The 25,844-nt window shown below is 47.7% G+C and overlaps 1 protein-coding gene across 3 annotated transcripts in view; it reads right to left on the bottom strand.

Annotated features, from left to right (window-relative positions):
• Window positions 1–9,966: 9,966 nt before the first annotated feature.
• Window positions 9,967–25,844, bottom strand: part of NMNAT1 (nicotinamide nucleotide adenylyltransferase 1) — a 36,602-nt gene continuing 20,724 nt past the window's right edge. For all 3 annotated transcript variants that reach the window (XM_017888034.1, XM_017888033.1, XM_017888035.1), the window contains exons 3-6: window positions 23,952–24,122; window positions 20,349–20,532; window positions 14,280–14,419; window positions 9,967–13,152 (exon numbers count right to left, since the gene is read on the bottom strand). In XM_017888034.1, coding sequence (XP_017743523.1) covers window positions 12,752–13,152; window positions 14,280–14,419; window positions 20,349–20,532; window positions 23,952–24,066 — 840 coding nt within the window. In that variant the 5' untranslated portion in view covers window positions 24,067–24,122 and the 3' untranslated portion in view covers window positions 9,967–12,751. The remainder of the gene's footprint in view (window positions 13,153–14,279; window positions 14,420–20,348; window positions 20,533–23,951; window positions 24,123–25,844) is intronic.

The raw sequence follows: 25,844 nt of genomic DNA, 5'->3' as shown, positions 1-25,844 counted from the left end.
AAAAAAAAAAAAATACAAAATTAGCTGGGCGTGGTGGTGCATGACTGTAATCCCAGCTACATGGGAGGCTGAGGCAGGAGAATCACTTGAACCGAGGGGGTGGAGGTTGTGATGAGCCGATATTGCACCATTGCACTCCAGTCTGGGCAACAAGAGCGAAACTGCGCCTCAAAGAAACATAAAAATAAAAATAAATAGGCCAGGCGTGGTGGCTCAAGCCTGTAATCCCAGCACTTTGGGAGGCCGAGACGGGCGGATCACAAGGTCAGGAGATCGAGACCATCCTGGTGAACACAGTGAAACCCCGTCTCTACTAAAATACAAAAAACTAGCCGGGCGAGGTGACGGGCGCCTGTAGTCCCAGCTACTTGGGAGGCTGAGGCAGGAGAATGGCGGGAACCCGGGAGGCGGAGCTTGCAGTGAGCTGACATCCAGCCACTGCACTCCAGCCTGGGCGACAGAGCGAGACTCCACCTCAAAAAATAAAAATAAAAATAAATAAATAAATAAATAAATAAAAAGCTAACATTTAGCTAGGCACAGTGGCTCACGCCTGTAATCTCAGCACTTTGGGAGGCTGAGGTGGGTGGATTGCCTGAGGTCAGGAATTTGAGACAAGCCTGGCTAACATGGTGAAACCCCGTCTCTACTAAAAAAAATACAAAAATTAGTCAGGTGTGGTGGCACATGTCTGTAGTCTCAGCTCCTGGAGAGGCTGAGGCAGGAGAATCGCTTGAACCCGGGAGGCAGAGATTGCAGTGAGCAGAGATTGTGCCATTGCACTCCAGCCTGGGGGACAGAGTGACTCTGTCTCAAAAAAAAAAAAAAAAAAAAAAAAGCTAACATTTGTTGAGTGCTATGTATATTATTATTTGTTGCAAAATCCTACTTCTCCAATAGTTATTTTATTATCTCCCTTTGACAGAGCTAAAAACTGAGGCATAGAGAGGTTAACTAACTTGCCCAAGGTCATATAGTTGGCAGAGTCTGGATTCAAACCCAGGTAACCTGCCTGCACATTCAGTGCCACCTCTCGCCTCCTACTTGACGTCTCCACTTGGCTATCTTAAAGGCATCTGAAACTTAAGACATCTGAAACTTGACACATCTAAGCTAGAAAGTGTAAGAACGAAATTTTTTCCAGTTCTCCTTATCTCCATATATTCCACCATTAGGCCGCTGGTTGCTCAAGCTAAGAATCCAGTAGATGTGTGAATTTCCATCTTATCTGCTGGCCGAAATCCAGTCCCTCAGCAAGTCCTCTTGGTTCTACCATCTTAACCCAAGTCCCCATCATCTCTTGCCAGGACCACTTATAAAAGTCTTTCATCTGGGCCGGGCGCGGTGGCTCAAGCCTGTAATCCCAGCACTTTGGGAGGCCGAGATGGGCGGATCACGAGGTCAGGAGATCGACACCATCCCGGCTAACACGGTGAAACCCCGTCTCTACTAAAAAAATACAAAAAACTAGCCGGGCGAGGTGGCAGGCGCCTGTAGTCCCAGCTACTCGGGAGGCTGAGGCAGGAGAATGGCCTAAACCTGGGAGGCGGAGACTGCAGTGAGCCGAGATTGCGCCACCGCACTCCAGCCTGGGCGACAGAGCGAGACCCCATCTCAAAAAAAAAAAAAAAAAAAAAAAAAAAAAAGTCTTTCATCTGGACCTGCTGCTTCCCCTCTGAGCCCCTGAAAACAATTCTCCATACACAGCCATGGCAAGATTTTAAGGAATGTAACTCAGACCTTCTCAGCCCTTGCTTACAGCCCTTCGGTATTGTCCTGTTACTCTTTTTTCTTTTACTTATTTATTTATTTATTTTATTTTATTTTATTTTGAGATGGGGTGTCATTCTGTTGCCCAGGCTGGAGTGCAGTGGCACAGTCTCGGCTCACTGCAACCTCCACCTCCTGAGTTCAAGCAATTCTGTCTCAGCCTCCTGAGTAGCTGGGACTACAGGCGCATGCCACTATGCCTGGCCAATGTTTGTATTTTTAGTAGATATGGGGTTTCACGATATCGGCCAGGCTGGTCTTGAACTCCTGACCTCAGGTGATCCACCCACCTCAGCCTCCTAAAGTGCTGGGATTACAGGTGTGAGCCACTGCTCCTGGCCTGTCCTATTTTTCTTAAAAGGAAATTTGCACTCTCTCTCATGGTTAGGTTTACAAAGTCCTTCCTGGTTTGGCTCCTGGCTACTCCTCCACCAGCGGTACATCCTGTCTCCCCCAACTCAGTTCCTCTAATCACATCACGCCCTTTCCTTCAGAGTCTTGGTATTTGGTGTTCCCTTTCTGGGATGTTTTTTCTCCTGGTTTTTGCCTGGTTAGCTCCTTTGGCTTCCAGCTCAGAAGTCACTATTGGGGTACAGTCTTTTCTTTTCTTTTCTTTTTTTGAGACCGAGTCTCACTTTGTCGCCCAGGCTGGAGTGCAGTGGCGTGATCTCGACTCACTGCAAGCTCTGCCTCCTGGGTTCACGCCATTCTCCTGCCTCAGTCTCCCGAGTAGCTGGGACTACAGGTGCCCGCCACCACACCTGGCTAATTTTTTGTATTTTTTAGTAGAGACAGGGTTTCACCGTGTTAGCCAGGATGGTCTCGATCTCCTGACCTCGTGATCCACCTGTCTCGGCCTCTCAAAGTGCTGGGATTACAGGGGTGAGCCACAGCGCCTGGCCATAGGGGTACAGTCTTTTCTAGACATGGTCTCCATGGAGAGGAATTTTCCCTAAACACCCCTGGTCTTTGCTCATCCTCTTAGGATTGGAACAACTAGGATTGAAGGAGTGCCTGGGACATGGAACTCTCACTGCTAAAATTGGAAAAGTCCCTGGTAAACTGGAATGAATGCTTGTTCTCGGGGCCACAGGCACCGAACTATTTTTGTCAACTAAGTAGAGGTAATCTATAAAAAATTATAATCCTAGGCTGGGCGCAGTGGCACATGCCTGTAATCCCAGCATTTTGGGAGGCCGAGGCAGGAGGATCGTTTGAGCCCAGGGTTTTGAGATCAGTCTGGGCAAGATGGCAACGTCCTGTCTCTACAAAAAATAAAAAACTAGCTGGGTGTGGTAGTATGCACCTGTAGTCCCAGCTACTCGGGAGACAGAGGTGGGACGATTGCTTGAACCTGGGAGGTTAAGGCTGCAGTGAGCCGTGATGGAACCATTGCATTCCAGCCTGAATGACAGCGTGAGAACCTGTCTCAAAAAAAAAAAAAAAAAAAAAAAAAAAAAACTAAACCTAAAGTATTTATTTACTTAGAGACAGAGTCTCCCTTTGTCACCCAGGCTGGAGTGCCATGGCTCAACCTCTGCCTCCCGGGTTCAAGAAATTTTCCTGCCTTTGACCGGGCGCGGTGGCTCACACTTGTAATCCCAGCACTTTGGGAGGCCGAGGCGGGAGGATCACGAGGTCAGATCGAGACCATCCTGGCAAACATGGTGAAACCCCATCTCTACTAAAAATACAAAAAAAAAAAAACTAGCCGGGCACTGGCGGCCGGGCGGCCTGTAGTCCCAGGCTACTCGGAGGCTGGAGGCCAGAGAGGAATGGCGTGAACCCGGAGGCAGACCGTCTTGCAGTGAGCCGTGATTGTGCCACTGCCCACTCCAGTCTGGGCCCACAAAGCCTGCGACTCCGTCTCAAAAAAAAAAAAAAAGGAGAAAAAAAAGAAAAAGAAATTCTCCTACGTCAGCCTCTAGAGTAGCTGGGATTACAGGCATGAGGCACTGTGCTCAACCCTTTTGTTGCTTTTTTTTTTTCGGTATTATTTTTCAATTGGTTTAGAATTTGGACAGAAGAGTACTTGGATATCTTCAGGAACCTGAGAGTCACCTTCTCAGAACAGCCTTCCCATATGCTCCTAATACACACTTACTCCACATCACATCTCTGCTTACATCCTTTATGATTATTATAACCCACAATTACATATTTTTCTTTTTTATTGACTGCCTTTTCCATGAAACTTTCCAGGGCAGAGCCCATGTTCATTTCATTCACCACTCCAGTATCTCCAGGGTCTAGTACAGTGCCTGGCAAGTACTCAATAAATGTTTGTTGACTGACTGACTGGCTATGACCTTTTCCAAAGGAGAAATGCCATTTTCATTGAGAAGCCAGAGTGACATCCCCCTACCCATAACAAGCTAGCTGTTGATTCTCGTAACAATAAGGCATTGATTCCAGGCTTGGTGTGGTGGCTCATACCTGTAATCCCAGCACTTTGGGAGGCTGAGTTAGGAAGGTCACTTGAGGTCAAGAGTTCGAGACCAGTCTGGCCAACAGGGTAAAATCCCGTCTCTACTAAAACCACAAAAATTAGCCAGGCGTGTAATCCCAGCTACTGGGGAGGCTAAGGCAGGAGAATTGCTTAAACCCGGGAGGCAGAGGTTGCAGTGAGCCGAGATCGCGCCATTACACTCCAGCCTGGGTAAAGAAGCAAGACTCCATCTAAAAAAAAAAAAAATTCCAGATGACTAAGAGAACAGGATATACAGAAATCTTACTTCCTATTCTTAATATCTTATTGTTCTAAAACTTGGCCTGAAAATGAAAATCACAGAAAAACTAATAATAGTTTTAACCTTCGTGCTGGTTGTTGTGGCTTCTGGCCAGCTTGAGCAAGCGTCATCTATTATGGACAAAATTAAATTTCAGTTAAGTAGACATAGACTCCACTTGCCATAGGATAAGGACTAATTTTTATCCTTTACAATTCTAATATCTTTCCAGACAGGACTCAAGGTTACCTCTGGAAGGAGAGGAAGAATTTATTTGGCCAAATTTGAGCCCTTTCTTTCCTTCTATTTGGTGCTGGCAAAGTAAACCAGAAGATTACAGCCAAGACTGAGGTCCTGAACCTGTGTACAAGCACTGTTCCTCCTAGACAGCAACGGATGGGGATTGCTGAGGGGCACTTTATCCTGGAACCTCTCTTCTGTTGCTTGATGGAGTCTGATGCTGGTTCAGCAAAGACTGGCATGGACCTTATGGTGGACTCCACACCATCCACACCTCCCCTCCCTACCACAAGAAAGCAGTGCCATTAGGGAGTTTGGTCCAGCTCCTGAAGGTAGACCTGGATTAGTATCAGGCTAAACCAATCCCGGAAACCCTGTTAGCTTTGCCAGTGATCGGCTTTAGGGAGAAGCAGGTTTAAGCGACTGAATCAGCCAGTGAGATGCGATGAGGGGTTTGAAAGGGAACAGAGCCATGGGGAGTCACTTCTAACATGAACAAGGAAGCCTGGCTACTGGTGACTGTCCTATAACTCAAGGGCACTAGATTTAAGACACTGTGACTAGAAAAGTAGAGGGATGGAAAGAACCCAGGTCCCCAAGGACAGTGTTGATTTACTGCATCTACAAACCTTCAATTCTGCCCTATATCTGTACTTCTGAGTATAAATGTCTGTGTTTAAACCACTTTGAGCTGAGCTTCCTGCTACTTGCAATGAAAAAAATTCTGATACATTTTGAAGCAGGATAGTTCCCTGACCCCTTCACTGGCAGGAACTGGAAGGCAGGGGCGCTGGAACCAGCCAGCCGCTTTGGTGCTGGCAGGGGCCATTCCACTCACTTGGACCTGCTGTGCTCCACTTCTTATGGGAGGGGGAGCACACAGGTCAGCGGGTGCAGGAGCCGGGGGCAAGTGCTTTTGGGCACCTGCAGGAGCAAAACTTTGTGTGGGCCCTGCAGCAGCATCTGGTGAGGGTGCCTGCAACCCCTGAAGCCCCAGAAGAAGTGTTACAATGCCCTTTTAGCTTTGCTGTCCGTAGACAGCTTAAGTGTTAACAGCTCAGTGGAGGGTCAGTGTGACAGCCTTTTGCACCCGCACTTGTGGTACCCGACCTCTTGTCCAGCGTCCAGGAGGAATGAGGTAGCACAAATGAACTGAAGATGGTAAATACATGGAAATTTATTGCCAAGGAAAGTGGCTTTCAGTAGGAAGAGGAGCTGAAAAGAGGATGGAGCAGGAAGGTAATATTCCCCTGAAGTCCAGCCATCCCTGGCTGGACTCCTCTTCAAAGCTACACCATGAAGCTGTCCCTCTGAAGTCAAGCCACTTCTTTCTGCCCTCCAACCATAGTCTCCAACATCCAGCTGCTTCTCCTCTCTCTGCTGACTGAGCTTGGGTTTTGTTTTGTTTTATTTTTTGAGACTGAGTCTTGCTCTATCACCTAGGCTGGAGTGCAGTCGCGTGATCTTGGCTCAGTGCAACCTCTGCCTCCTGGGTTCAAGTGATTCTCGTACCTCAGCCTCCTGAGTAGCTGGGATTACAGGCACCCGCCACCATGTCCAGCTAATTTTTGTATTTTTAGTATAGGTGGGGTTTCGTCATGTTGGTCAGGCTAGTCTTGAATTCCTGATCTCAAGTGATCTGCCGCCTTGGCCTCCAAAAGTGCTAGGGTTACAGGTTACTGTGCCCAGCTGAGCCTGGGGTTTTCATGGGCACAGGATGGAGAGTGGGCCATGGGTAGTTATGGAAAAGGCAACTTTCAAGAGGGCAAACAGGGATGTAAATGCTCACTTTGGGCCATAGTATCAGGCTTTTTGGCTCCAGGTGGGGAGCCCTCACTGGGGACCCACCCTCTTCTGCTCAGAATTTCTCTGCCTCCTTTCCCTATCAACATCATAAATAAAATCAAGGTACTTTTGGCTGGGCACAGTGGCTCATGCCTGTAATACCAGCATTTTGAGGGGCAGAGATGGGGGATCACTCGAGGCCAGGAGTTTGAGACCAGCATGACCAACATGACAAAACCCCATCTCTACTAAAAATACAAAAATTAGCTGGGTGTGGTGGTGCATGCCTGTGATCCCAGCTACTCAGGAGGCTGAGCCACGAGATCACTTGAACCCGAGACTGTCTCAAAAAAAAAAAAAAAATCAAGGTACTGTTTTTTTTTTGAGATGGAGTCTCGCTCTGTCACCCAGGCTGGAGTGCAGTGGCACGATCTTGGCTCACTGTAACCTCTGCCTCCCCAGGTCCAAGCAATTCTCCTGCCTCAGATTCCTGAGTAGCTAGGACCACAGGCGCCTGCAACCATGCCTGGCTAATTTTTTTGTATTTTTATTAGAGATGGGGTTTCACCATGTTGTCCAGGCTGGTGTTGAACTCCTGACCTTAGGTGATCCACATGCCTTGGCCTCCCAAAGTGCTGGGATTACAGGCACGAGCCACCACACCCGGCCAAGGTACCCTTTCTTCTTAAGCAACTTTCTTATGATTACTTATCTATTTGAGAGCAAAATTATGGTTCAGTTTTGAACATGCTTAAGTTGCTGAAGATACAAATGTTAAATAAAATACTACTTTGGTTGAGTGTGATAGCTCATGCCTGTAATGCCTACACTGTGGGAGGCCAAGGCCGGTGGATCATTTGAGGTCAGGAGTTTGAGATCAGCCGGGCCAACATGGAGAAACCCTGGCTCTACTAAAAATACGAAAGTTAGCCGGGCAAGGTGGCATGCGCCTGTAATCCCAGCTACTCGGGAAGCTCAGGCAGGAGAATTGCTTGAACCCGAGAGGCGGAGGTTGCAGTGAGCTGAGATTGCACCACTGCACTCCAGCCTGGGTGACAGAGCGAGACTCTGTCTCAAAAAACAAAACAAAACAAAAAAACCATATTTCATGCTAGACCAGCTTATGCAGTGGGAAATAAGTAAATAAAAATTTTGAAAATCACTTTATGAACACTATTGTCTCAACAAGAGTGTGGCTGGAGACTGGAGACTTGGGTCTTCTGCTTTGGTGACATTGATACTTTTAGCTACACTATTTCATTTTTTTGAAACAGGGTCTCAGTTGCACAGGCTGGAGTGCAGTGGGGCAATCACAGCTCACTACAGCCTCCATATTCCAGGCTCAAGCGATCTTCTCACCTCCACCTCCCAAGTAGCTGGGACTATATGCACAAGCTATCACGCCTGGCCTTTTTATTTACTTTACTTTTTACTTTACTGTACTTTACTTTACTTTATTTTTTGAGACGGAGTCTTGCTCTGTCGCTCAGGCTGGCTGGAGTGCAGTGGCACAATCTCGGCTCACTGCAAGCTCCACCTTCTGGGTTCACGTCATTCTCCTGCCTCAACTTCCCAAGTAGCTGGGACTATAGGCGCCCACCACCACGCCCAACTAATTTTTTGCATTTTTAGTAGAGACGGGGTTTCACCATGTTAGCCAGGATGGTCTTGATCTCCTGACCTCGTGATCCACTCGCCTCGGCCTCCCAAAGTGCTGGGATTACAGGCGTGAGCCACCACACCAGACATAGTACACTTGTTTCTATTTTGTTTGTTTGTTGAGAGGGAGTTTTTGCTCTTGTTGCCCAGGCTGAATGCAGTGTCATGATTGTGGCTGACTGCAACCTCTGCCTCCTGGGTTCAAGCAATTCTCCTGCCTTAGACTCCCAAGTAGCTGGAATTACAGGTGTCTGTATAATTTTTTGTATTTTTAGTAGAGACGGGGTTTCACCATGTTGGCCAGGCTGGTCTTGAACTCCTGACCTCAGGTGATCCACCCACCTCGGCCTCCCAAAGTGCTAGCATTACAGGTGTGAGCCACCGTGCCCAGCCTGAGCCACCATGCCCAGCCTTGTTTTGTTTTTTGAGACAGGGTCTGGCTCTGTCACCCAGGCTGGAGTGCAATGGTGCAGTCTCAGCTCACTGTAACCTCTGCCTCCTGTGCTCAAACCATCCTCTCACCTCAGCCTCCTGAGTAGCTGGGACTATAGACACATACTACCACACCCAGCTAATTTTTGTATTTTTGGTAGAGACAGGGTTTTGCCATGTTGCCCAGGCTAGTCTCGAATTCCTGGGTTCAAACAATCTGCTGCCTCTGATTCCCAAATTTCTGAGATTACAGGCATGAGCCACTGTGCCCAGTCAGTACGTTTCTTTTTTTTTCCTCTAAAGATAGGGTCTTGCTATGTTACCCAGGCTGTTCTTGAACTCCTGGGCTCAAGCAATCCTTCCACCTTGGCCTTCCAAAGTGCTGGGACTACAGATGTGAGCCACCAAGCCTGGCTAAGTCACCATGCCCAGTGCTAGCCAATATACTTGTTTTAATGTACAAATTGGACTCTAGCATTCCTCACGCTGAAGTATTTATGGGTAAAATTACACATCTGGGATTTGCTTTAAAAGACTCCAGCAAAACAAAACAAGTGTAGATGAAGATTGGCAAAATGGTATGCTTGAAGTTCATGACGGGTACGTAGTGGCTCATTATACTATTATCACTAATTTCGTGTGTTTGCTGTTTTCCCTGATGTTTTACAATGTAATTGTCAAGTTATCCATTGTTTTGGAAAAATTTATTGGGCAGCTTCACTTTATTTGGGAAGCACTGCGCACGGCAAGTCATTTAGACTTGGTAACACACGTGAGGGAGAAACGGATCTGAATTCCAGTTCTGAAACTGAGGTGACAGTTTCATTAAAGGACAGCAAGGGGACAGCGATCATCCCTGCAGAGTCAAAACAGAGAATAATGGGACCAGGCACCACTATGACAGGTCAAAAACCCCATCTGGGCAGAGCGTGGTGGTTCACACCTGTAACTCGGGAGGCCGAGGTGGGTGGATCATTTGAGGCCAGGAGTTTGAGACCAGCTTGGCCATCACGGTGAAACCCTGTCTCTACCGAAAATACGAAGATTAGCCAGGCGTGGTGACACATGCCTGTAATCCCAGCTCCTTGGGAGGCTGAGGCAGGAGAATTGCTTGAACCCAGGAGGCAGAGGTTGCAGTGAGCCGAGATCACGCCACTGCATTCCAGCCTGGGTGAAACAGCAACACTGTCTCAGAGGCGCGCACACACATACACGTTAATTACGGCCCATATCACCTTCTCCCTCGGATTCCACTCTTCTAGTTCCAAGGAATTGCTAACACTGGGCAAGTTCAGCCTAGTCCTTCTGTGAGGACGGAAGATGTCGGACTCATCTCCATGAGACTACCACAAACTGTTGTTGAAAGCTTTATTTGTCCTCACTTAGGGTAAATGAAAAATTTCAAGATTTGGCTACAACTTCATTATTCGAAAAGTAAAATTTTACAGAAAGAGAGGTTGGGGTACTAGCTCTGAAGACAAAGCTTAGATTCAAGCCCAGCTTCACTATTTATACCAGTCCTCTGATTTTGCCGTTTCCTTATGATATAAGGCATTCAGGAGCACAAGCCAAGCACGTAGTAAGTGTTCAGGGCCTAAGTGCTGGCGTGAAGTTCAAACAGCACCACTGGTAAACTAAGTTCGGATTTCAGAGATGGAGACTGTGTACGCAGCCTCAAAGCTGAGTGGATGCCGTGGTGAAATGTTTAGATCACAAGCCTTTGAGAAGAATTATGAGGATGTTGGAGGAATGGGCCTCCTGTGGCACCCAGACATAAACGTTAAAGGAGGCTATTTCATCATATAACAACTTCCGGACTTCTAGAAAAGTGAAAAGAGAGGTTTGGGTAAGGAAGATGAAAGCCTTCCCACCACCCTGCATGCTGACCTAGGGCATCCTTCCTTCTACTCTGTTGTTAGATCCTCACGATGGCCAAAAAAAGAAAGCATTCTTTAATCTAAACCATCCCCATGGCTCAATCTCTACCTCTTCATCACCAAGGAAAAGCCACTTCTCTTATTTGAAAGATCTGCTGTTCACATAGGCAAACACTACCACAAAGGCTCTCCATCATCCGAGCGAAGACACCAAGCAAGGACTTTTACCGCAGCTTTGTTTGCCGCATTCAAATTACACAATGTAAGGGGTAAAGGGTACAATACATAAAACCCCCAGCATCAAACAAACAAGCCAAACAAAACACCAGCATCACACATTTCCTCCAAATTCACAGTACAAAAGCAAATTATGGAAATGATGCAGGAGAGAATAACAATGGCATATTTTCTTCACATCAGTCATTAATATGTATTCCCCTGTGAAATTAATTGTTCTAACTTCCATTATTCAACGTGGTAGTTCTGTCCTTGAGGACACCTAAAATTATGCTATTATGTGGCAGCATCAAAAAGCCAAGCTTGCTCTCTATACAAAGCTTTTTCTTTGTACAAAGTTGTTGCTCCATAAATAGTGCAACAATAGGATCAGGCTGTGCAGTGGCTCACGCCTGTAATCCCAGCACTCTGGGAGGCCGAGGTGGGCAGATCACCTGAGGTCAGGAGTTCAAGACTAGTCTGTCTAACATGGCAAAACCCCATCTCCACTAAAAATACAAAATTAGCCGGACATGGTAGCAGGTGCCTGTAATCCCGGCTACTCGGGAGGCTGAGGCAGGAGAATTGCTTGAACCCGGGAGGCGGAGGTTGCAGTGAGCCGAGATGGTGCCACTGCACTCCAGCCTCACAGAGTGAGATTCCATCTCAGAAACAAAAAACAATAGGATCATTGCACCCTTACCAGGGCTCCTGCAAGGGTCCCCACATGCCTTGTCCAGTGAGGTTCTGAGGTCAGTACAGTCACAGCTGAGCAGGGCACAGGCACTTCTAAGTAGGAAGGCAAGACAGTACGAGAGAAGTTTCCAGCATTGGAACCTTTCTGCAGTTTACATGACACTTCAGATGAACGAGGTATAGTTTCCCAGAGGAAGTCCAAATTCAGTTCTGATAGCTTCATCTTGCTCTATCATGACTTTTCAGGGCTCCTTCAACTTTTAAACTTCAAGAAGCTAAGGAGAAAATGACCCTCATCTGCAGGATTGGAGGCTCCAGCCTTTCACTGACTTGGCAGATGGATCCTGAAACCTGCTCGCTGTCAGGCTTTTTTTTTTTTTTTTTTTTTTTTGAGATGGAGTCTTGCTCTGTCACCCAGGCTGGAGTGCAGTGGCACGATCTTCGCTCACTGCAACATTCTGCCTCCCAGGTTCAAGCAATTCTCCTGCCTCAGCCTCCCAAGTAGCTGGGATTACAGGGGCCCACCACGATGCTCAGCTAATTTTTTGTATTCTAAGTAGAGATGGGGTTTCACCATATTGGCCAGGCTGATCTTGAACTCTTGACCTCACGTGATCGACCTGCTTGGGCCTCCCCAAGTGCTGGGATTACAGGTGTGAGCCACCATACTCGGCATTTTCTTTTCTTTTTTTTTTTTTTGAGATGGAGTTTTGCTCTTTTGCCTGGGCTGAAGTGCAGTGGCGTGACCTTGGCTCACTGGAACCTTTGCCTCCCGGGTTCAAGGGATTCTCCTGCCTCAGCCTCCCGAGTAGCTGGGATGACAGTCATGCGGCATCACGCCCAGCTAATTTTTTGTATTTTTAGTAGAGACTCCATCTCAAAACAAACAAACAAACAAAACGTATTTTAACTTACCACTGATTTTTACTACATTTTTTTTTTTTGAGACGGAGTCTTGCTCTGTCACCAGGCTGGAGTGCAGTGGCGCGATCTCAGCTCACAGCAAACTCCACCAACTGGGGTCAAGCGATTCTCCTGCCTCAGGCTCCCAAGTAGCTGGGACTACAGGCACGTGCCACTACACACAGCTAATTTTTGTATTTTTAGTAGAGATGGGGTTTCACCATATTGGCCAGGATGGTCTCGATCTCTTGACCCTGTGATCCACCCACCTCGGCCTCCCAAACTGCTGGGATTACAGGCGTGAGCCACTGCGCCCAGATGATTTTTACTAAACTTTTAAGCTTTAATTTAGGCAACAGATCACAACTTCTTTCCCCAGTTAGTAACACCCAGATTGTTTCAGATCCCCAAATGGGAAGTCCAAAATATCATGCTGTAGAATTCCTATGTCTTAGCTTCTGCAGTGTTTCTCTGCAAAGGGGCCAGGATGACCCCAGCATTCCTGTCTTCACTCTCAGAGCTGTACAAATTATGCTTTTCAATGTATTCTTGGACAAGATCTGGTACCAAGTAGCGAATGCTCTGGCCCCTTCTGAGGGCTCTCCGGATTTTTGTGGATGAGATGTCATTAGTGATCCATTCATTCACCACATGAATGTTGCTCCGGTGTTTCCACAGCACGTCCGATTCATAGATAAATTTCTGAGCATCATTTCCAGCCCGAGTTATACATATGAGCCCATAGTTGGCCACGATTTGGGTGATGTCTTCACTCTTCCACAAATTGGGAACAGCAAAGGACTCCAATAAATCTGCCCCACACAGCAGCTTGACCTTTGGCACCGCTGGGAAGAATAAAACAGAGCTTTGGGGTACGATTTTTCTTCCCCTCTACCTCCTCCAAGTGGAAAGGGGTTTACTTTTCTAATAACCCGCTGTATCAAAATGAAGGTATGTATGTGCTTTTCAAGAATGAGGGTTCAGGCCGAGTGTGGTGGCTCACGCCTGTAATCCCAGCACTCTGGGAGGCCAAGGCGGGTGGATCACTCGAGGTCAGGAGTTTGAGACCAGCCTGACCAACATGGTGAAATACCGTCTCTACTAAAAATACAAAATTAGACGGGGGTGGTGGCACATGCTTGTAACCCCAGATACTCAGGAGGCTGAGGCAGGAGAATAGCTTGAACTTGGGAGGCAGAGGTTGCAGTGAGCCAAGATTATGCCATCGCACTCTAGCCTGGTCAACAAGAGCAAAACTCCGTCTCAAAAAAAAAAAAAGAAATGACAGTTCACAGTTTTTATGAGAATCAGATTCCCAAAAGAGACCCAGGACACCTCAAAGATTAGAGACCACTGCAGGAGAAATAAGCTCCCAGTGCCTTTTACTCTCCTTCGCTTCATGAAACTAACAAGGGGCATTTTCCAGACACCCACAAGTGTGCAATATAAAACGAAAATAAAGGCCAGGCATAGTGGCTGACACCTGTAATCCTAGCACTTTGGGAGGCCGAGGGAGGAGGAATGCTTGGGGCCAGGAGTTCAAGACCAACCTGGCCAACATAGCGAGACTCTATCTCTGAAAAAAAACAAATAAATAAGGCCCAGGTGCCATGGTTCACACCTGTAATCCCAGCACTTTGGGAGGCTGAGGTGGGCAGATCACAAGGTCAGGAGATCGAGACTATCCTGGCTAATACGGTGAAACCCCATCTCTACTAAAAGTACAAAAAAAATTAGATGGGTGTGGTGGCGGGCACCTGTAGTCCCAGCTGCTTGGGAAGCTGAGGCAGGAGAATGGCGTGAACCCGAGAGGCGAAGCTTGCAATGAGCCGAGATCACGCCACTGCACTCTAGCCTGGGCGACAGAGCAAGACTGCCTCAAAAAAAAAAAAAAAAAAAAAATACACAGAGGTTTGCTCAGCTATAGAATCTTATCAACTCTAGTCCATGGGTCCTGCTAAAACATACAAACCTTTTGTTTTTGGCTCTAGGGATTTCTTTTGACTAGAATCTTGTTTTTCAGTCCACTTCCTCTTCCTTCCAAGCCTTTCTAGCGTAGGTGAGTTCTGCGGGTGATCACAGTTACTAGCCTCCAATTTCTCTTGATGGTGTCTATAAAACAACAAAACAACAGAATATTTCTCCTTCTTACATGCTCCATTAAAATATAACATGAACATTATTTATAGCAGGCGCGGCGGCTCATGCCTGTAATCCCAGAACTTTGGGAGGCCGAGGCAGGCCGATCACGAGGTCAGGAGATCGAGACCATCCTGGTTAACACGGTGAAACCTCGTCTCTACTAAAAATACCAAAAAATTAGCTGGGCATGGTGGCGGGCGCCTGTAATCCCAGCTACTCGGGAGGCTGAGGCAGGAGAATCACTTGAACCTGGGAGGCAGAGGTTGCAGTGAGCCAAGATCGCACCATTGCACTCCAGCCTGGGCGACAGAGTGAGACTCTGTCTCAAAAAAAGGAAAAAAAAAAAAAAAAAGAATATCATTAACATTACTTATTTATTTATTATTTTGAGATGGTGCCTTGCTCTGTTGCCCAGGCTGGAGTGCACTGTGCAATCTTGGCTCACTGTAACCTGTGGCTCCTGGGTTAAAACAATTCTCTTGCCTCAGCCTCCTGAGCAGCTGGGATTACAGGTGCGCACCACCACGCGCAGCTAATTTTTTTGGTATTTTTAGTAGTGATGGGGTTTCACCATGTTGGGCAGGCTGGTCTTGAACTTCTGACCTCAAGCGACCTGCCCACCTCAGCCTCCCAAAGTGCTGGGATTATAGGCCCCTGGCCAACAATATTTATTATATGCCACACATTACACTGAATCCTTTACATGGATTATCTGATTAAGTCTTCTCAACATAAGATGACTGTTGTGGAAGACTAAAAAAAATTAAAAATCTTCTCTGCCGGGCATGGTGGCTCACGCCTGTAATCTCAGCACTTTGGGAGGCCAAAGCGGGTGGATCACCTGAGGTCAGGAGTTCAAGACACAGCCTGACCAACATGGAGAAACCCGGTCTCTGCTAAAAATACAAAATTAGCTGGGTGTCGTGGTGCACACCTGTAATCCCAGCTACTCAGGAGGCTGAGGCAGGAGAATCGCTTGAACCCAGGAGGTGGAGGTTGCAGTGAGCCGTGATCGCACCATTGCACCCCAGCCTGGGCAGAAGAGCAAAATTCCATCTCAAAAGAAAAAAAAAATCTTCTCAACATCCTGTATCATAAATATTATCTCCATAAGGGAGGGGAAGAAGGAGGCTTACAGTTGCAACTCCAGCTCCTAGCACAGTCTATGAAACACAGGAGGCATTCAATAACAACTTGAGTGAGTGAATGTTTGGGGTTTTTTGGGTTTGTTTTTTAGAGACACAGGCTCACTCTATTGACCAGGATGGAGCATAGTGGCACAATCGTAGCTCGCCGCAACCAAGAACTTCTGGGCTCAAGTGATCCTACTGCCTCAGCCTCCCAAATAGCTGGGACTACAGGCACGTGCCACCATGTTCAGCTAACTTTTTGTTTGTTTGTTTTTTGAGGCGGAGTCTTGCTCTGTCGCCCGAACTGGAGTACAGTGGCCGGATCTCAGCTCACTGCAAGCTCTGCCTCCCAGGTTTACGCCATTCTCCTGCCTCAGCCTCCCGAGTAGCTGGGACTACAGGCGCCTGCCACCTCGCCCAGCTAGTTTTGTATTTTAGTAGAGACGGGGTTTCACCGTGTTAGCCAGGATGGTCTCGATCTCCTGACCTCGTGATCCGCCCGTCTCGGCCTCCCAAAGTGCTGGGATTACAGGCTTGAGCCACCGCGCCCGGCCAACTTTTGTTTTTTTGAGAGATGAGGCCTCACTATGTTGCCCACACTGGTCTTGAACTCCTGGCCTCAAGCAATCCTCCTGCCTCAGACTCCCAAAGTGCTGGGATTACAGATGTGAGTCACCATGACCAGCCTGAACGTTTTGGTTATTACGAAGCGACTATATTATTGCCACCTTGCAGCTAGTTTCACTGAAAATACTTCTGATTTTAATGTGCTGCTCATCTCTTGTATCAGAATTGTTTATTACCCCATTGAGAGAGGACACTGACTAATTTGCCTAAGGTCATTTAACCTATAAGTATTAATAGCAGAGCCAGGACTTGAACCCCAGCAGTCTGGTCCAGAGCCCACACTCTTGATCACTGAAGAGTGTGGCTTAATCTTGTAAGAAAGAACCAGAACACCAAGGAGAAGGTCCTAGGGTGGCAAGGGCCTGAGGCCTTAAAGGAAGGGGACCTAAGCAGGATTTGAGTATAGCTCTATTCTGGGCTGGCAGCAGGGTGCCCACTGTTTCCAAACTGTGCAATGTTACCCAAATAACATCAACTACACTTGTGGGATCCAACTGTGGGCCTTTATTCCCCTATATCCCAACCCTGATGACTATTTAATGGGCGATAAGGTTACTATAAAGCCAGAGGGATGGGCAGGGCTGTGGCCCAGGAACTTGGTCCCTCATGGGATAATTTTTTGCCATCAAGCAGTGGAGACTCTTCTCCCTGCCAAGTCTGAAAAGGAAGTCCTCTTGAGAGATCAGTGTGCGAGATATTTCCTACTGGCTTAGTGCCCAATCCTGCCCAACATACTTCCCAGAGGTCCTTGCAGCAGGTTCTGGACTTGACTGCAATTCTGCTAATGAGATTCTCTCCTGAGAGATCTGGAAGGCAGAAGGAGGACAGAGGCCATCGTCCTGGGACTGTGGAGCCTGATAAGTAACCTTTTTTTTTTGAAACTGAGTCTTGCTCTGTTGCCCAGGCTGGAGTGCAGTGGCGCAATCTCAGCTCACTGCAACCTCCACCTCCTGGGATCAAGCGATTCTCCCGCCTCAGCCTCCCAAGTGGCTTGGATTACAGGCATGTGCCACCACACCCAGCTAATTTTTGTATTTTTAGTAGAGACGGGGTTTTCCCATGTTGGCCAGGGTGGTTTCGAACTCCTGACCTCAGGTGATCCACCCACCTTGGCCTCCCAAAGTTCTAGGATTACAGGCGTGAGCTATGATGTCCAGCCTGATCCTATTGTTGCGCTGTTTACAGCCAGTAATCCTTTCTAGTATGGGTGTGGTGGCTAGACGCTGGAGTCCACTGTCCTGTTGTCACCAACTTCAGGAGACTGAGACAGTTCAATAGCAGCAGAAGCAGAATTGGTTTGTTGAACTCTGACGGCAACATCAGAGGAGTGACCTTGACTTCCACTTCTCCAGCTCTTTTAGATTTTTTTTTTTTTTTTTTTGAGACAGTCTCACTCTGTTGCCCAGGCTGGAGTGTAGTGGCACAATTTCAGTTCACCGCAACCTCCGCCTCCCAGGTTCAGACAATTCTCCTGCCTCAGCCAACCTAGTAGCTGGGATTACAGGCATGGGCCCAGCTAATTTTGTATTTTTAGTAGAGACAGCATTTCACCATGTTGGCCGGGCTGGTCTTGAACTCCTGGACTTAGGTGATCTGCCCGCCTCAGCCTCCCAAAGTGCTGGGATTATAGTCATGAGCTACCACACCCGGCCTCAGCTCTTTTAAGTACTTTTTGCCAAAGTACTTAAATCTTTTTCCACTTAAAATACCCAGAGTGGTTTCTATTTCCTAGTCTGAACCCAAATGATACTATCAGTAACTGGAAAGTTCAGAACTCTAAGAACAGATACTAAACAGAAAGTCTTTTCAGAAAGCCCTCTCATTTTAAACTCAAGATAACAATAGGCCAGGCATGGTAGTTCACATTTGTAATCCTAGCACTTTGGGAGGCCTAGGTGGGAGGATTGCTTGAGGCCAGGAGTTTGAGATCAGCCTAGGCAACATAGCGAGGCCCCATCTCCAGCAAAAGAAAGAAAAGAAAGTTTTTTTTTGTTTTTTTTTTTTTGAGACGGAGTCTCGCTCTGTCGCCCGGGCTGGAGTGCAGTGGCCGGATCTCAGCTCACTGCAAGTTCTGCCTCCCGGGTTTATGCCATTCTCCTGCCTCAGCCTCCCGAGTATCTGGGACTACAGACGCCCGCCACCTCGCCCGGCTAGCTTTTGTATTTTTTAGTAGAGACGGGGTTTCACCGTGTTAGCCAGGATGGTCTCGATCTCCTGACCTCGTGATCCGCCCATCTCGGCCTCCCAAAGTGCTGGGATTACAGGCTTGAGCCACCGCACCCGGCGAAAAGAAAGTTCAAAAAAATCAAAATAACATTAAGAAATAACGAGGTGTCAGCCAGGCGCAGTGGCTTGCCTCTGTAATCCCCGCGCTTTGGGAGGCTGAGATGGGCAGATCACCTGAAGTCAGGAGTTCAAGGCTAGTCTGGCCAACAGGGTGAAACCCCAGCTCTACTAAAAATACCAAAATAGGCTGGGCGTGGTGGCAGGCGCCTGTAATCCCAGCTACGCGGGAGGCTGAGGCAGGGGAATGGCTTGAACCCGGGAGGCGGAGGTTGCAGTGAGCCGAGATCATGCTGTTGCACTCCAGCCTGGGCAACAAGAGTGAAACTCTATCTCAAAAAAAAAAAAAAGAAAGAAAGAAAGAAAAAGAAACAATTAGGTGTTGGGAGGCTGAGGCAGGTAGATCACCTGAGGTCAGGAGTTCAAGACCAGCCTAGCCAACAAGGTAGACCCCCATTTCTACTAAAAATACAAAAATTAGCAGGGCGTGGTGGTGGGCACCTGTAGTCCCAGCTACTTGGAAGGCTGAGGCAGGAGAATTGCTTGAACCCAGGAGGCAGAGGTTGTGGTGAGCCGAGATTGCACCATTGTACTCCAGGCCTGGGTGGACAGGAGCAAGACTCGTCTCAAAAAAAAAAAAAAAAAAAAGAAAATCATTAGATGTCCACTTACCTCTTGGTTTTTGAACCCTTAACTAGAGTTACTTCAAAGGTATGGGGCCAACAAGGGAGATTCTATTGACCTCCCCTCCAGATGCTTGTCATGGAGCAGGGCCACACAAATTCCAGGCCTGTCCATGAGTTCATTGTGGGCACTTGGATGCTTCTCCTTCTTAAATTATCTTGCCTGTCTCTTTTTTTCCTTTTTTTTGGAGAAACGGAGTCTCGGCTCTGGTCCAACCCAGGCTGGAGTGCAGGTGGCCGGATCTCAGGGCTCCACTGGCAAGCTCCGCCCTCCCCGGGGTTTACGCCATTCCTCCTGCCTCAACTCCCGGAGGTAAGCTGGGACTACAGGCGCCCCGCCACTTCCACCCGGGCTAGTTTTTTTTTATTTTAGTAGAGACGGGTTTCACCGTGTTAAAGCCAGTATGGTCTCGATTTCCTGACCTCGCGATCCGCCCGTTCTCGCCTTTTTCCAAAGTGCCTGGGATTACAGGCTTTGAGCCACCGGCGCCCGGCCTGAGATGGAGTCTTGGCTTCTGTCACCTAGGCTGGGAGTGCAATTCGGGCACCCCCCAATCTTGGGGGCTCACTGCAACCTCCAAACCCCGGGGGTTCAAGGCAAATCCTCCTGGCCTCAGGCCTCCCAAGTAGCTGGGATTTTACAGGCGTGCGCCAACCACGCCCGGCTAACTTTTGTATTTTTAGTAGAGGACGGTTTTCACCATGTTTGGCCTGGCTGGCCTGGCTGGTCTCGAACTCCTGACCTCAGGTGATCCACCTGCCTCAGCCTCCCAAGTAGCTGGGATTACAGGCATGCGCCACCACGCCCGGCTAACTGTTGTATTTTTAGTAGAGACAGGTTTTCACCATGTTGGCCAGGCTGGTCTCGAACTCCTGACCTCAGGTGATCCACCTGCCTCAGCCTCCCAAAGTGCTGGGATTACAGGCATGAGCCACCGCACCTGGCCGCAAACAACTTAAAACATAAGGAAAGACACAGAAGGGCTAAGGAAGATCCATCCTTTGGTGCTGTGCTCTACAGTCTTGTAGTAACCTTCCACAGGAATGGCTTACAACACTCGTGACAGTTTTGCAAATCTGTATGGTCACAGATGTAAGCAACATTGAAACATGGTAAAAACATAAGCCGCTAAGCCATTTACACAGAACTGACAAAGTTGATTACACCATAAATACCTTAGCACCTTAAGAGTCTCTTTCCATTCCTTCTGAAGACTTTCCCATGTATCAACTTCCACCCATTTGGAATTCTTGGTGGCAAGTTCTGCCATGATGACCCGGTGATACGCAGGAATGAGTCCTTTCTTCTTGTAGGCATCACCAACAGGAGAGATGATGCCTTTGACAACTGTGTATCTTCCTGGATAAAGAGTTAGGTTTCACACTGGGTATAACAAATTCAATTTTATGCACGATCAATATTATTTGTTTTGTTTTGTTTGTTGAGACAGAGTGTTGTTCTGTTCCCCAGGCTGCACTGGTGTGATCTCGGCTCACTGCAACCTCCGCCTCCTAGGTTGAAGCGATTCTGACTCAGCCTCCCGAGCAGCTGGGATCACAGGCGCGTACCACCATGCTGGCTAATTTTTTAATTTTTAGTAGAGACGGGGTTTTTACCATGTTAGCCAAGAGGTCTCCAACTCCTGACCTCAAGTGATCTGCCTGCCTCAGCCTCCCAAAGTGCTGGGACTACAGGCATGAGTCACCGTGCCTGGCTAATATTGTTTTTTTTTTTTGAGACGGGGTCTCGCTCTGTCGCCCAGGCTGGACTGCAGTGGCGCGATCTCGGCTCACTGCAAGCTCCACCTCCCGGGTTCCCGCCATTCTCCCGCCTCAGCCTCCCAGTAGCTGGGACTACAGGCGCCCGCTACGTCGCCCGGCTAGTTTTTTGTATTTTAGTAGAGACGGGGTTTCACCGTGTTAGCCAGGAGGGTCTCGATCTCCTGACCTCGTGATCCACCCGCCTCGGCCTCCCAAAGTGCTGGGATTACAGGCTTGAGCCACCGCGCCCGGCCTGCCAATATTGTTTTATAATCACAGATTCTCTTTCTTTAGGCATTCCAGCTTATTAGCTGATTGATCAATTAATTGACTGAAATTGTGGTAAAATATACCCAAGTGTACAGTTCTATGATATTAAGTACAAACACGCTGTTGTGCAACCATTGCTCCTATCCATCTCCAGAATTTTCTCACCTTCCCCAACTGGAACTCTGTACCTCACCTCATTCCCCATACAGTTAAATTTCTATTGATATTGCCAAACTGCTTTGTAAAAAGCCTTAATTTGTATTGTCCACCTAGATGTATGCAAAAGCCCATTTCTCAATGTCATAGGCAAATAGTGAGCTTTAGCAGCCATCCATCCACCTACCTATCAGCATATTATATGATCATTTATGTAACAAAAAAATCGAGGCCAGGTGTGGTGGCTCACATCTGTAATCCCAGTGCTTTGGGAGACCGAGGCAGAAGAATCACTTGAGCCCAGGAGCTCAACACCAACATGGGCAAAATAGTGGGACTCAGTTTCTACAAAAAATTAAAAAATTAGCCAGATGTGGTGGCATGCCTGTAGTCATAGCTACTTAGGAGCCTGAGGCAGGCGGCTCACTTGAGCCCGGGAGGTAAAGGCTGTAGTGAGCTGTGATCTTGCCACTGTACTCCAGCCTGCCCAGCCAGGGTGACAGAGTGAGAACCATTTCCAAAAAAAAAAAAAAAAAAAAAATCTGTGTTATACACACAAATGTTTGCATATAAATTCATACAAAGAAGAGTGGAAGGATACACATTAAACTGTTATTGTTATGTTATGTTACAGTGGCTCATGCCTGTAATTCCAGCACTTTGGGAGGCCGAAGTGGGAGGATCACTTGAGAACAGGAGTTCAAGAGCAGCCTGGTCAACATGGTGAAACCCCATTTCTACTAAAAATACAAAAATAGGCTGGGCATGGTGGTGTGTGCCTGTAATCCCAGTTACTGGGGAGGCTGAGGCAAGAGAATCACTTGAATCCAGGAAGTGGAGGTTGTAGTGAGCCAAGACCAGGCCACTGCACTCCAGCCTGGGTGACAAAGCAAGGCTCTATAGAATCGAGGTATCGCCACATTGGCCAGGCTGATCTCAAACTCCTAACCTCAGGTAATCTGCCCCCTCTGGCTCTCAGAGTGCTGGGATTACAGGTGTGAGCCACCACACCCAGCCTATTCATGCATTGTTTTTTTTTTTTTCGAGATGGAGTCTCCTCTGTCACCCAGGCTGAAGTGCAGTGGCACCATGTTGGCTCACTGCAAGTTCCGCCTCCCGGGTTCACGCCATTCTCCTGCCTCAGCCTCCCGAGTAGCTGGGACTGTAGGCGCCCGCCATCACACCCGGCTAATTTTTTTGTATTTTTAGTAGAGATGGGGTTTCACGGTGTTAGCCAGGATGGTCTCAATCTCCTGACCTTGTGATCTGTCCACCTCGGCCTCCCAAAGTGCTGGGATTACAGGCGTGAGCCATCGCACCCAGCCTCATTGTTTATGAAAACTTTTAGCCGGATGTGGTGGCTCACGCCTGTGATCCCAGCACTTTGGGAGGCCTGAGGTTAGGAGTTTGAGACCAGCCTGACCAACATGGAGAAACCCTGTCTCTACTAAAAATACAAAAAATTAGCTGGGCGTGGTGGCACATGCCTGTAATCCCAGTTACTCAGGAGGGTGAGGCAGGAGAATTGCTTGAACCCAGGAGTTGGAGGTTGCAGTGAGCCGAGATTGTGCCACTGCACTCCAGCCTGGGCAACAAGAGTGAAACTCCATCACAAAAAAGAGAAAAAGAAAGAAAGAAAAAAGAAAACTTTAAAAGCCGTGTCTGATCCTGGAGGTTTTATGTATGCTAAAGTACAAGCTTTCGCTTTTTGCCTTAAGTAATGGGAAACTCCTGAAGTAGATTCAGCACAGGGATGACAGAATCTAATTCCTTTTTTCTGGGAGGGGTGGTCAGGGTCTTGCTCTGATGTCCAGGCTGGTGGGCAAAGGTGCAATCATGGCTCACGGTAGCCTAGACCTCCCGGGCTCAAGCAGTCCTCCTACTTCAGTCTCCTGAGTAGCTGGGACCACAGGCACATGCCACCATACCTGCCTAATTTTTATAATTTTTTTGTAAAGATGAGGTCTCTCTATGTTTCCCAGGTTGGTCTCAAACTCCTGGCCTCAAGTGATCCTCCCACCTCAGCCTCCCGAAGCACTGGGATTACAGGTGTGAGCCACTGTACCTGGCCTATTTTCTATTCTACAGGTCATAGCCAGATGCTCAATTCTTCCCTCATACTTCACCCTCTTTCTTGGCTAAGAATTCACTGTACAAGGGAGCAGGACAGCATGTTTGTGCCCAGTGGATGAAATGTGTATTCTGAAACAGACCCAGCCATGCTGGTTCTCTAGTCTTTTTTTTTTTTTTTTTTGTCTCCAGGCTAGAGTGCAGTGGGGCGATCCGGCTCACTGCAACCTCCACCTCCCAGGTTCAAGCAATTCTACTGCCTCAGCCTCCTGAGTAGCTGGGACTACAAGCATAGCTAATTATTGTATTTTTTAGTATTGTATTATTGTATTTTTTTGTATTGTATTATTGTATTTTTGTATTGTATTTATTGTATTTTTTACCATGTTGGCTAGGATGGTCTCAATCTCTTGACCTTGTGATCCACCCGTCTCTGCCTTCCAAAATGCTGGGATTGCAGGTGTGAGTCACCATGCCTGGCTGGTTCTCTAGTCTTAAGGTGCTTTTAGCTACTGCTCCTACCTGTTCCATTCATGTAGTCCTTGGCCAGCTCAAACAACCTGAGGTGCATGTTGGTGATGGGATTGAAGGAACCACAAGCAAGGAGAACCACTTCAGTTTTCTCGGAATTGTCCATGGTAAAAACTTGAAGTTGTTGATCTAAATGGAAAACTGTGACACCTCCCTTGTTGTCTACAAAGGAAAAAGAAAATAAATTCGGTTATACATTTTTTTTGTCTAAGATGAGGTCTTGCTCTGCCACCCTGGCTAGAACATAGTGGTGCAACCACAGCTGACGGCACCCTCAGACTCCTGGGCTCAAGTGATGCTCCCACCTCAGCCTCTAAAGTAGCTGGGAACACAGGCACACACCAAAGAGATTGGCTAATTATTTTAAAACTAATTTTGTAGAGATGGGGGTCTTGCTATGTTGCCCAGGCTGGTATCAGACTACTAGTCTCAAGCAATCCTTCCACCTCAGTCTCTCAAAGTGCTGGGATTACAAGCCTGAGTCACCATGCCCAGCCCAGTCACAGGTCTTTTGATGTCCTTCCATGTTCTCATTCACAATAGATGGATTAAAAGTATTTGGCTTAGGCTGGGCTTGGTGGCTCACGCTTGTAATCCCAGCACTTTGAGAGGCCGAGGTGGGCGGATCACGAGGTCAGGAGATCGAGACCATCCTGGCTAACACAGTGAAACCCCGTCTCTACTGAAAATACACAAAAATTAGCCGGGCATCGTGGCAGTCGCCTGTAGTCCCAGCTACTTGGGAGGCTGAAGCAGAATGGCATGAACCAGGGAGGCAGAGCTTGCAGTGAGCTGAGATGGCACCCCACTGCACTCCAGCCTGGGCGACAGTGCGAGACTCCGTCTCAAGAAAAAAAAAAAAAAGGATTTGGCTTTGGCTGGGCGCGGTGGCTCACGCCTGTAATTCCAGCACTTTAGGAGACTGGGGCAGGTGGATCATGAGGTCAAGAGATCAAGACCATCCTGGCCAACATGGTGAAACCCCATCTTTACTAAAAATACAAAAATTAGCTGGGTGTAGTGGCACATGCCTGTAATCCCAGCTACTTGGGAGGCTGAGGCAGGAGAACCACTTGAACCCAAGAGGCGGAGGTTGCAGTGGCCAAGATCACGCCATTGCACCCCAGCCTGGTGACAGAGCGAGACTCCATCTCAAAAGAAAAGAAAAGAAATTTGGCTTCAATCATTATGCTAACTGTAAAAATGCTTCCACATCTCCATCCCTCCTTTTCAATGTGAAATTTGCAGCTCCCACCATGAAGAGATGGAAGTGACTTCTCCACATTTTTTGACTTGCTTTGGCCAAAAGAATGTGGCACAAGTGATAGTGTGGAGGATGCCAGAACACGTGGGAGCGCAGCAATGCTCCCACGGATAGATATCCAACCCCCGCCCCCATGTGGGGAACACGGCCATCCCCGACCAGCCAACAACTACAGTCCCTCTGCTCAGACACATGACAGAACCAAGTGAGGTCAACCAAACCTGGCTCAGATCGTCAAGCCAACAAGCTGACCTAGTCTCAAAAACAAAAATTAGTGTTCATTATCATATGTCACTCAAGTTTTGTGATCGCACTATTGTGGCCACAGTTAATTAACACAACAATATTATCATCTACCAAATATAGCATTTTTGCCTTTTAATCAATATGATAGTAACATCATAATTTTCCACTGAATAGAATTTACAAACCTCTTTTTCATATCAATTATTCCACTGATCCTTCCATAACCCTAATGAAGTAACGTAAGGCATCCAATTTTAAATTTTTATTTTATTATTGTTATTTTTTTTGAGACGGAGTCTTGCTCTGTCACCCGGGCTGGAGTGCAGTGGTCGGATCTCAGCTCACTGCAAGCTCCGCCTCCCGGGTTCACGCCA

Source organism: Rhinopithecus bieti, unplaced genomic scaffold (genome assembly GCF_001698545.2).
Source record: "Rhinopithecus bieti isolate Rb0 unplaced genomic scaffold, ASM169854v2 scaffold_16234, whole genome shotgun sequence".
NCBI classification, from domain to species: Eukaryota; Metazoa; Chordata; class Mammalia; order Primates; family Cercopithecidae; genus Rhinopithecus; species Rhinopithecus bieti.
Note: the sequence above shows the minus strand (reverse complement) of the source record. Positions and strands in the feature narration are given on the sequence as shown.